This window comes from Neoarius graeffei, chromosome 6, assembly GCF_027579695.1.
Source record: "Neoarius graeffei isolate fNeoGra1 chromosome 6, fNeoGra1.pri, whole genome shotgun sequence".
In the NCBI taxonomy this organism is placed as follows: Eukaryota; Metazoa; Chordata; class Actinopteri; order Siluriformes; family Ariidae; genus Neoarius; species Neoarius graeffei.
In genome coordinates this window covers 11,122,540-11,135,016 of record NC_083574.1, presented here as the reverse complement: position 1 = coordinate 11,135,016, position 12,477 = coordinate 11,122,540, and the positions used below count along the sequence as shown (strand labels likewise).

The 12,477-nt window shown below is 41.0% G+C and overlaps 1 protein-coding gene across 5 annotated transcripts in view; it reads right to left on the bottom strand.

The window, feature by feature from the left end:
* The window catches only part of pkma (pyruvate kinase M1/2a), a 44,511-nt gene that overhangs the window by 9,334 nt on the left and 22,700 nt on the right, over positions 1–12,477 (bottom strand). For 3 of the 5 annotated variants that reach the window (XM_060923318.1, XM_060923321.1, XM_060923320.1), the window contains exons 2-9: positions 7,184–7,365; positions 6,982–7,073; positions 5,949–6,080; positions 5,640–5,826; positions 5,187–5,457; positions 4,671–4,821; positions 3,706–3,858; positions 1,909–2,075 (exon numbers count right to left, since the gene is read on the bottom strand). In XM_060923318.1, the coding sequence (XP_060779301.1) occupies positions 1,909–2,075; positions 3,706–3,858; positions 4,671–4,821; positions 5,187–5,457; positions 5,640–5,826; positions 5,949–6,080; positions 6,982–7,073; positions 7,184–7,340 (1,310 nt within the window). In that variant the 5' untranslated portion in view covers positions 7,341–7,365. Of the gene's footprint in view, positions 1–1,908; positions 2,076–2,414; positions 2,582–3,705; positions 3,859–4,670; positions 4,822–5,186; positions 5,458–5,639; positions 5,827–5,948; positions 6,081–6,981; positions 7,074–7,183; positions 7,366–12,477 lie in introns of all 5 variants that reach the window. The other 2 variants (XM_060923319.1, XM_060923322.1) reach the window with 1 other exon arrangement.

Here is a 12,477-nt window from a genome sequence, read left to right as displayed (position 1 = left end):
TGCTTGTGCCTCAAAAGTACAGGAAGTGGTAATTAATCCCCTCAAAATCTTGATTGTGACCAGGACTTTTTAATTTTCGACTTTATCCATTTTCATTGAGAAAACGGGCGTTTTTGCAGCTTTTACCTTGTAAGAGAAAAACACTTAAATTTGATTCATAAGTTCTACGAAAATGACCAAAGACTTAAGTGTAGTTTTTTGAGATATGGTTATACTGTAAAATATCAGTCAAAGCTGCCCCCCAAATGTAGTTATTGTTGTATTTGTCCTTGGTAGGGGCATTCAAAGTCCAATACATCCTGGTAGTAGTTGTTCTTGCCTTGCTCCAAGTACACTCATGCTCTCCTTGAATTTATTAAGATGAGCATCAAGGATCTAGACAACAGATCCTGCAGCCCATTGTACCGTTGAGACTCGGGAAGAACAACTGGCTCCACACAGTATTTGGCTTTGTAATTGCCCAGGAAGGTACGAACTATTGTGACGAAGCTGTTCCAAGCCACTGTCTCCTCCCAAGTGAGTTTCTTTGGGAATTCCTTGCCTTCCAGGATTTCTGTGGGCTGATGAAGACAGCGACTTTGTCCTTTGCCCTCAGATAACTTAGGAAAAATGGCTGACTACTACTTTTCTTGAGCTGTGAGAAATTAAAGCCCAATTTGATGTACAGTGGTGGCATCAGAACCTTCTGGGGGTCCACCAATGGCTCACACAGGACATTGTACCTCCCCACAGTGAACTTGGGCTGATGTGGCCAATCCTGCCTTTGATAGCAGTGACGCAAGGATACACCCATCCCAAAGATGAAGAAAGCAGGGAAACTTGATAAAACCTCCTTGAAGGCCCATTAGGAATGCCACCATTTTGAAGTCTCCGATGACCTCCCAGTCATACTCCTCATACTTGAAAGCATCCAGCAATATTTTGACGCTGTTGTAATCCTCTGAGGTAAGGAAGCCAGAACAGTGACGCAGCAGCTCACATGGCCGTACCATGAGAAACCAGACTCGTTTATAGTTAGCCAAGGTGTTCACAAAAATGATTAGAACCATTTGATCTTCAAAACAAAATGATCAAAAATCTATTAAAAAAAAAAAAAAAAAAAAAGAGTAGCGATTTTCCTCAAAGGTTGTTAACCGGCCTAATTAGCAACTTGTTAATGAGAAGTCACAAAACCAGGGAGTAGCTTTTGTGCAGACTGATTAGATCTTCCAAAAAAAAAAAAAAAAAAAAATCAGAATCCATTAAACTCCAGGTGGAGTAGCGATTTTTGTGAATTGTGGACGGACTGATGCCGCGTGATGGCAATAGCCCACTGGCCTACAGCTGTGTGAGCTTTAAAAAAAAAAAAAGTATATTTTATATATATATATATATATATATATATATATATATATATATATATATATATATATATATATATATATATATATATTTTATTTGTTCATGATTTTGTGGAGGGGGAATCCCAACCCACATTCACCCGTTTTAAAAAAACACCATTATCCTGGCAACAAAAGCAAAGTTTGAGGGGAATAACAGCCAGTTTTCTTGACTTGCATGGTATTAGCAATTAGAAACTAAACACCTACTACCCAAGAACAAGTGTTAGACTGGGATTATTTCAAATACCTTACAAAAAGTGACTTGCAATAAGCTTGTGCGACAAGTCTATTGTCCCAATATGGGAGATCGACACATGAATATGCAATAATTCCCCTCTTCCCCCATGCAGGCGCTCTCTATTCAGCTCTCAGGATGGTTAAAATCATTCACCATGATTTTTTTATTTAAAAAGGTAAACCCACAGGACAGGAGGGTGCACAAATGGCTAACCAGCAAACATGAGTATACGGAGTACTTGGGCATCCTGGCACCTGCTTCCTCCCTTCTTAGGTTGTCTCCTCTTACCTGCCAGTCTTGGTGAGAACAATTATAGCACTGGCGCAGCATTTGAAGGCGGACTCGACGGCCCCAATGGCTACGGCCTCCGAGGGGTCTTGGCTTAGTTTCGTGGAGCGCCTCAGCTCCTCAAACAGCTGCCGGTGGAACATAGCTGCTTCTGCCTCTCTGGCAATCTGAGTGTGTGTTGGGGAGAGGACACAGTGCCACCCAGTGGAGAGAGGTGGAGTGGGGAAAGGGAGGGGTTATAGTGAAATCAGTCACACCACCAATAGCACTCACACCGCCCGAGTGTGAGAGAGAGAGATGGGCAAAATGTTTACATGGTTACCCCCTTTTAAGAATCACTGCTTTTTGCAAACCAGTCAACTAATAATTCGATTTAGATCTGTGGTGCACATCACCCCATTGTAACATTCACGTCTCTCTCTCTCCCCCCATCTCGCGCTCCCTGTCTGTCCCTGCTCTATGCTTCCTGGCAGCAGTAGACCTTCGCAACTTAACCTCCTGCCTACCTGCCGGAACCAGTGAGCACTATGAAAGCGGAGGCGAGGATTTTAAATGAAGCCTCCACAGCCCCAACGGCGATGGCTTCAGCAGGGTCGGTAGAGTAGGCTGTGCAGCGGCGCAGGTCCTCGAACACCTGCCGGTGAAACACTGCTGCCTCGGCCTCACGAGCGATCTGACAACCATGCAGCAAGCAAGAGGCGAGAGAGAGAAAGAAACAGATGGGTACAGACAAGAAGACAGGGCAGGCAAAGAAAAAAGCAAAAAGATGTACAACAAGAGAACGTTGCAGAGAAGACAAAGGAAAGAATTGGTCCAAGAGATTAGTGCAAGATCACAGAATACAGGTCACAGAAGGTAGAAGAATCAGGAGGGGAAAAAAAAAAAAAAAAAAACTGCTAGGTTAAAATTGATCCCAGATTCACGTGGCTTTAGTCAGTCATGCAACAATTATTCTCACAACAAATCATTCAAACACCAATTATGGCTTATATTCACATTTTGGCACACGCCTACAAAAATCATAGTAAACATGAGCAAAGCTGACTGAGGTTGGATGGGTTTACTGTTGCTGAATAGACGTGTAACATGCAAGTCTTGCAGAAAGACTACAGCCAGTCAGAAGTTGAAGGAGTCGGCAGACACGGGGTTAAATCCACTGTTCATGAGCAGAGCTTTAAAAGAATAGTTTGACCAAAACAGTACTAAAGAGCAAATCAATTAAAAGCTCATCGATCACTCATATCTTACACAGTTTTGGTTGCACTACACTTTTAAATACATTTAAGCAAGAGTTAAGAAGAGTGGAAAATGAGAAGACGTACACAAGTCAAGAATACAGAAGAAAAACATTTATATGACCTTGCTCTTAAAATGAAACCATATTACTGTGGTGCAGGTTAATGCTAATAAAGGTGTAAGCCTGAAAATTGTCAGCTGACACTATGTTCAAGGTTAACAAGGGCTCAGCATGCACATCACGCTCCCTTTGGACTGTCTGGGTGACTCAGCAGTCTGCGAGAGTGCAGCACTGGGTGAACAACAGAAAGCAGAAAAGACTGAAGACAAAAAGAAGCCTGGAAGCATGCGGCAATGTTAGGAGCAAAGACAGCAAAGCCATTCTGCGACTCATAACCTCAAATCATTCATCAGCTGCCAATATAAGTAAGCTTTATATGAATTCTGACCCTATTACATCAAAATAGTACAACGTGAAGAAAAAAAAAATGCATAACATACATGTACACAATTACTGGGGTTTGTCTTTTGCTTTCAAGTGTCAGTAGGGGGCGCACGTACCATATGCTGTGTGCGCACTGCTTCGAGAGGGTAGTCTCCTTTTGCTGTCTCTCCACTCAACATGATGCAGTCAGCCCCATCCAGAACAGCATTGGCTACGTCGCTGCCCTCCGCACGTGTGGGACGGGGCTTCTTGATCATGCTCTCCAACATCTGGAAACGGCGGAAAGGAATGGAGAAGCGTACTACTTTTCATGTTCTTGAGCAACGCACAGATGAAAAACACAGGAGCTGCGTAGCTCTAACACTACGTTCACACTGCAGGCTGAAGTGACTCAAATCCGATTTTTTCGCCCATACGTGACCTGTATCCGATCTTTTATTGACAATATGAACGACACAGATCCGATTTTTTCAAATCCGACCCAGGCCGTTTGGATACGTGGTCCTAATTCCGATTCCTATCCGATCTTTTCATATGCGACTTCAGGCTGAACCGCCAGGTCGCATTCATCCGACTTACACGTCATCAACAAGCACAAACGTCACTATTCTGCGCTGAAGTAGGCGGCGGGTCTCTCAAAAAAAAGTTACAACAACATGGCGCATGACATCAATGCGAGGGACGCTTCGGGCTGTGAAGGTTCTGAATCTTCTCAATGGAAGGACGCAGAGGTTAGGGAGCTGATTTCCATTTTGGGGGATGCAGCTATTCAAGCTAGATTGAATGGGTCATACCGCAACCGGGCGGTTTAACTACCGTAAACACTGGCCATGCTCACGGTGTGTGACGTCGTCATATCCTACAATGCGCATGTGGAACACTTTTAGGTCGCTTTTCGTTCATACTGAGGATCACATACAAATCGCATATAATTTGTTTATGTGAACGACCTCACAAAAAAATCGGATTTCACAAAAAAATCGGAATTGAGCATTAAGCCTTGCAGTGTGAACGTAGCGTAAGACACTCAGACAAAAGATGTATTTAAAAAAAAAAATCCACAAGCAAACAAAACGCAAACCTGTGTGGCACAAGTTATTGGCTTGCCAGCTCTATTGCAGCGCCCAATCATCATCTTCTGGGCGAGGAAGACCTTCTCTGTAGGGATCTCAATACCCAGGTCACCACGGGCGACCATGATGCCATCACTGGCCTCCATTATCTCATCAAACCTGCAAGCAAGCAACGATTCAATTTTTTTTTTTAAATAGTTATAAAATTCGACACCATTTGAAAATATTCCAGCTAGTGGAAGTGTGTGCTAGATATGGCAGGAAAAATTCAAACTATATGAAAGTCCGTTTGAAGACCCCAACACAAGTCCCTGTGGAAGTTATTGTTACTACAGTAACATCTTAATACCGTCCACGTCATGCAGTTATAGGAAATTAACCCTTGGCCAATCAAAACTGTACTGTGGTGAAATGTGAAGAACTTGGGTGTTCTTGTACAAAGCTAAAATAAGTTTCCAGAAGAGCACTCAACGTATGGATAGAAGGCATGGTGTTGCCCACGTTTTGACCTTTTCATCACTTACCTACGGACTCCTTCATGGTTCTCCAGTTTGCTGATAATCTTGATGTTCTTGCCCTTCTCACCCAACACCTTCCTGACCTCGTGGACATCAGCTGCTTTGCGGATGAACGAGGCAAAGATCATGTCGACTCCCATTTCCACGCCGAACTGCAGGTCCTTCACGTCCTTCTCAGACACGGCAGGAAGGTCCACGGCCGCCCCTGGCAGGTTGACTCCCTTCTTGCTACCCAGTGTACCGCCGTTCTCAATCTCACAAATTAGGTAGTCACAGCCTATTAGAAACAAGAGAAAGGAATCAAGACCAAATTCAACAAAGCAAATCAGAAACAGAACAGAGATAAGGTATGGCCGTTCCTTTAACGTCGCTTCTTTAAACCAGAAACAGGAATACATCAACATGCATACTGGCATACTCTAACTCTTAAGATCTGAAATAAGATAACTTTATGCTCACCAATCTCTTTGACTTGGAGAGAGATGAGTCCATCATCGATATAGACCTTGCTGCCCACCTCCACCACCTTAGTGATGTTCTTGTAGTCCAGCCAAAGGATGTTCTCATCACAGTTATCCATGTAGGCGTCGTCCAGTGTCACCTTGATCTGGTTACCTCTCTTCAGCTCCACCTCTGCAGTGCCACACTGTCTCACACACCAGCAGAGAACTTTAATTATTCCTAATACATACATTAGTGGTTTTGGGAGCTTTATACAAGCGTCATAACATTCCATTTAGCCTTCTTTAAAACATGTAATCCAGGTACCCCTTTGATGAGTCCAGTTCTGATCTCCGGGCCTTTGGTATCCAGAGCGATGGCTATAGGTCGGTAGTGGATGCTGCCTGCTTCAAAGCTCTCACAAGCCTCACGGACGTTTCTCATGGTCTCACCATGATACTATTTAAAAAAAAAAAAAAAACCTTAACTACACAACACTGATACTATACCAGACAACACCAAACTGAAATGAGGGGGAAAAAAAGTTAATGAAGACTATTCTAGAGAGACAGAACTGTGTATGTATGGACATGATTTTTCACCAGCACTTTATCCCTCGTGATTGTTTTTCCACTCCTCAACTTGCCACCTGATTGGGTGAGGGGTGCAAAAGCTATCCAGATGAAAAGAGCTTTTGATCTGCAATATCACCAGTGTCATCAAAAGAAGGTGGCCCTGAATTAGCTCCATTAGTACCGGACCAGAGTTTCCATCAATGAGTTACATCAAATGTTGAATCAGACACAAATGGTCTCCGCATCAAAGCATCACGAACGTTCCTGCTGGTCTGACAGCTATTCTTTCATTTTGCATAGGGAATGTTTGGCTGTAAGGAAAAGCTTGAGGATACCGGGACAGGAAATCATTTCAGTAGAAATGATAGCGCTGACTGTTTACAGACATTACAAGTCCAACCGAAGAAAGGAAGGTAGCGAGACTGAAAGCAAGCCCATCATTTTGACCAAAAGAAACTTGGGAACGGTTACCATTCAGGGCTTTCTAGCAGTTTCTAAAGTGCTAGAATTGACTAGCTCTGGACAACCACGTCTCCTTTTACACACATCAGGTGTGTGTTTGAGGGAGAAGACTTGGCTCAGAGACTGAGTTATTTATAGTGGTGTACTCTAGTTTAGTGGTCTCCATGACCCTGTCAGCTTCATCACATGAATGACATGACTGTCTACGATCTTTGAGCCCAAGCACAGTAGAGATCGTTCAGTCACTGTAAATATTAGCTTATTTTGTGGGGTCACGTAGATGGAAAAGGAAAAGCAGAACCAAGGTTGAAAGAAGCCCGAACCTCATGCGACCCGTGGGAGAAGTTCATGCGAGCAATGTTCATGCCTGACTTGATCATTTCTTTCAGCATTTCCACAGACCGGGAGGCTGGCCCTGCAACAAAAAGAAAAAAAAAATTAATCAGGATCAAGCATTTAATACCCTCGAATAAATATGCAACATTAAGCAAATCTCCAACAGCGATGTCATGTAAGACAACAGACCAATAGTGCAGATGATGCCAGTGTTGCGGGCAGTGGTGGGCTCCGAGTCGATGTCCAGCAGGCACATGTGCTCCAGGAAGGTGTCAGCCATGGCAGCGTTCAGCTGCTGCGTCTGGATGAAGGCAGAGCCCAAGTCCTGAGTCTTTGAGTGCGGCATGGTGAGATCCGAGTTGCCTGATGTCCTTGAGATAAGTAAGCAGAGATAGAAAAGGGACAAGACAACAAGCAAACATGAGGTTCGGTCCAAAGGTGTGCAGTCATTGGTGGTGGTAAAATCTCTAGTGCGCTTAAATCTCTGTTCAGGTTCCTTTATTTGGACCTGATTTGGTTTGCAATAGAAGAGCCATCCATCTTGACATTCAACACCCATAATAAAAGTTCCCAGGGTTCCAATCCTTTCAAAGACCAATAAAAACTAACAATACAATTCATCAGTGCCATGTTACTATGAATTATTACCCATTAATGGCTACTGGAGCAGAACTGTTTTGTTCTACACCTTGGGACTAAACGCACTCTTCCCGAGGGATGATGAAACTCAGTGTGCAATAGATGGAAGCTATCGTTTAAAATCGAGGCAGTTAACGGTCTAGCGTACAGGGACTCTGGGTAAAGCTGTTTCTCGCCAATCAACTTACTGAACCGATTAATAAATTTGATGAAGGGAGTTTCTACTTTTTAAGGATAGTCTTCCAAACCATGACTGCAAGCAAAAAGATGAAGCCGATTTCAACAGAAGCACAATAAAATACAGGTCATAATGGATTTATCAGGTGTGAAAGGAGCTCAGTATCCTCAGACAGAACAAACACTGATGCCCCTTTCTGCACACAGCTTCACAACTTAACTCAAAACAGGTTGAGTCAATCACTGTCCCAATATACAGTACCAGTTAAAAGTTTGGAAACGCCCTCTAATTCAGTGGTTTTTCATTATTTTAAAGTTTTCTGAATTGTAGACTCATACTAAAGTCAAACATTATGAAGAAATAAACGGAATTATTTGGTTTTAAAAAAAAAAAAAAAAAAAAAAAAAAAAAGTGTTAAACCAGAATCTCTCTCATCTCTATCTCTAGCCGCTTTCTCCTGTTCTACAGGGTCGCAGGCAAGCTGGAGCCCATCCCAGCTGACTACGGGCGAAAGGCGGGGTACACCCTGGACAAGTCGCCAGGTCATCACAGGGCTGACACATAGACACAGACAAACATTCACACCTACGCTCAATTTAGAGTCACCAGTTAACCTAACCTGCATGTCTTTGGACTGTGGGGGAAACCGGAGCACCCGGAAGAACCCCATGCGGACACTGGGAGAACATGCAAACTCCACACAGAAAGGCCCTCACCGGCCACGGGGCTCGAACCCGGACCTTCTTGCTGTGAGGCGACAGCGCTAACCACTACACCACCATGCCGCCCCATACCAATGATGTTCCAAAAAAAAAAAAAAAAAAAAAAAAGTCAGTGGTGCCCCTACAGCCCTTGCTGGCTGTGGGAAGATGACAAGCTGACTATTGGCTGTCAGTCCATAAACCTTTCAAAATTTCTAAAAACTCAGTTAAACTCTGTGTTGGATATTGTAATCGATTTCTCCTTTGGGACAGAACCCTAATCTGCATGCATGATCAGTCAAAGCCCCAAGGTAATGTTAAAATTTCTTCCCTGGTGCTCAATTTAGATAAAATTTGTAATAATTTTTAATAACTTAATTTTATAGCATTTAATAATCCCTAGTTCTTAATCACTAATTCATAAGTAGTAATGATTAATAATCAATAACTATTACTAATTATTAGTGGTTGTTAATATTCTTATATATTAAAAACACTTGTAGACAATAAGTAATAAAACAATTTTGTACAAATTTATATTGTACTATATTTAGAATTATTGTATTTTCTGGCGTTCTTTTTAATTGAGTTTTGAAATAAAGGTTATTTATACATTTATATTAAACTTAGTACAATAAACAACTTTAATTATGTAAAAAAAATGCTAATCATTTTAGTATATAGCTAGTAGTATTTCCTATAAGTCCCATTTTCCACCTGACTCGTGCGCATGCGCGAACCCCCCTGCGTTTCACTCCGGAGCGCTTGACCTCTAACACACACGCACGTGCCTCATGTCCGTAAAAAAACAGGTTTCCCAGTCCGCTGTGTCCCCAGCGCTGCGTTACCGTCTTTAAACACATTTGTGCGATCCAGCGCTTTTTAATCGCAAACGATTCTCCTTATTTTGGGGGTATTTGTCATTCCCCAACCACTTGTCGTTAAACAGACATCTTCCCATAATTATCAACACTTTCTAGCGCCCGCGTAAGCTACCTGAGTATCTCTCACTCTTCACACCACACCTCGTCCAGTAGCCTCCTAACGTTAGTTCTTGATCTACAGAATGCACAGAACCAATGCCGCCCCCAAAAGGTACGCTGGTCACTTAAAATTACGGTTAAAAAATAAATAAAATAAATAAAAAAAATACCCAAAACCGGATGGAGACACTTCACTCGTTGGGTTCAATATTAAATTTAATACTTCCCTTTCGAAAATTCCAGTCATTACAATTTAAGACGTTTTTAGGTCTTGAAAACCGAAAGTCGTATTTAAGACTAAGACTTACACTACGTTCAGACTGCAACCTGAAACGACCCATATCCGATTTGTTGTGAAATCCGATTTTTGTTAGGCCGTTCACATTACCAATTATATGAGACTTGTATGCGATCTCCAGTATGAACGGAGAACAACCCAAAAGTGTCCCACATGGGCAAATTGACACGTAATAAGCACATCTACGTAATACGTAAACCCCCCCCCCAAAAAAAGCACGCACTCTTCAAGTTTAATGATTTTCTTTGTTTAATTATCTGGTTAGTGTTACAGTGTAAGGTCTCGTGTGTGTTTTTGTTTCTGAACTGAAATGAAAACGTGTAGCCTGGTAACGAGGGTTGACTCCTAAATGTCTCTAATTTCTATATAAGTGCACTACATGTTACTAGGAAGTAATGGATTTTTAAACTCTATATAGTGCACTCGGGCTTCAGTAGGCAGTCATTTGGGATACGGCCGCTGTATTACCAAACTCTTAATTCAGGCTTAATAATTTGCACATATTTATTTCGTCATATTATTAAACTTTTTCTACATTTTTATAAATATTTATTTAGATTGTTTATAGCCAGCTGAATTCTGCAACTTCTCTCAGCGCTGGCTCAAGGTGCATAAACACCAGTGCAGTTTGCTATGGAGATGAGGCGAGACCTGGCGATGTGGTACAGGATGGTTTAAGTTATAAATCAGTTATAGAAACCGTTTTATTTAAATCAGGCTAACAGATCAACATCCAGGTCCCTACCAAATTAAAGCCAGAGCATGTTGATAGGCTGGTCTTTCTAGCTAAAAACTTGTAGGCCTCAGTATAATGCTATGTAATTGTTGCAATTGAGTTCAGAGTTCCTTCATCCTTTGGTAATTTCTTGGATAAATTTCATTTGTCATTTGGAAATCAGAATTTCTCTTTTAAATTTCATTCTGCACTGAAAGCTGTTCATATTGTTTGTTTGAATATAGTGAAAAAAATTTAAGTGCTTTCCATAAAATCAAGAATAATCGTGATTACAATTTTGATCAAGATAATTGTGATTATCATTTTTTCCATAATCGTGCAGCCCTACGGGAATGTAAATTTTACATCTGAGAAACATGAATTCAAAAAGGTCTGATGATGGGATCCCAATTATAGGCTACAGTAAGCACTTAATTGTCATTAAATTAATTGCATCAGTAGTTGAACTGGATTAACCTGATAAGTGAATGTTCTAAGTGTGGATTAAAATTTTCCATACTTGTATGCATTTTTAGGAGAATGAATGGCGGTGACCGAGAACTGTTTTGTTTCAGGCATGGGAAAAGGGAATTGAACAAAAAATTACACATCCCTTACAAAGGACAATCGACTCATTCAATAAACTAGTTACGAGCTTAATATTTTCTCAACTGCTGTCAATTTGATTTTTAATTTGCAAGGTTTGTTTGCCAGCTGGCGGCCAACTCCATGATTAAATTGTGACCTGTTGATAAGTGCAGCCCTGTGCCTTCCTGTTGCTGAAATACCGTGTACTTAAGCCACGCCTCACTCCAGACATGTCTTTATTAGTGTATTCTTGTAGGATTTGAAACAAAGAAAAATTTTTACATCTATGCACTTCAGTTTGCTAAACAAGAACAGCACCACAATTTACAAAAGGGCAAGTAATTTACAGCTTAAAAAAAAATGCGTTAAATAATGTAACATTCATCTATCCTATAAAGTAGATTAATAAATTCTTGATAAATCTTTATGCTGTATACTTGTATCCTTACATTTAAAATTGCGTTGTAATTACAATCCTGTATTTCCATCAGTCTCGTACCTCAAAGATGTTTAAGTTTTGCCATCTTACCCAGCAAGTGGTTCACGATTGTAAAATTAAACCTGAACATGCCAACTCGCACGTATGCGCTTGATATTTTATCACCACTTGCAGCAAGCCCAGTGCTTGAGTAACCATCACAAGATGTGGGGTAATTATTTTGTGCAATTTTTTATTTTTAAAAAGGTGCCAGTTTGGAAAGACAAAGTTACTGCCATCACATGACACTGCCACATCCTATGCCATGGACAGGCTTTTACTTGCAAGGTTATACAATTATACCCAAGTGACACTTCCTGAACCAACATGGCTATTAATAGTACAAATCAATAGTGCAAGCTAATGTTCTACAGTGGAGGTTAAGAGACAGGGCACATTAACTAAAGCTCTTCAGCTGCTATGATAACTACGAAAAGCAAGCAAGTATTTAAAATCCCTGTAAAAAGGAGACTATATCAGGCCTAGAAATTCATATTTTTTTTTCACCAGCCAGCTGGACTAGTTACCTTCCAAAGTAACTAGCCAAACAGAAAATCAACTAGCCAAAATTTGTTCATGTATGAATGTTACTTCTGTCAAAAATAACACGAGAGTAGTTACCATTGTTCATGACTAACGTGCATTTATTTCAAGACCCGAGTATTTTGATACTGTTGTTAAATACATAAATGAGAACACAGAGCACCATATCAACAAATAATAATATATTGGAAAACTTGGCAACTTGGTGTACGAGTATTGAAAAATATACTTACAACCCCAATTCCAAAAAAGTTGGGACAAAGTACAAATTGTAAATAAAAACGGAATACAAATGACGTGGAAGTTTCAAAATTCCATATTTTATTCAGAATAGAACATAGATGACATATCAAATGTTTA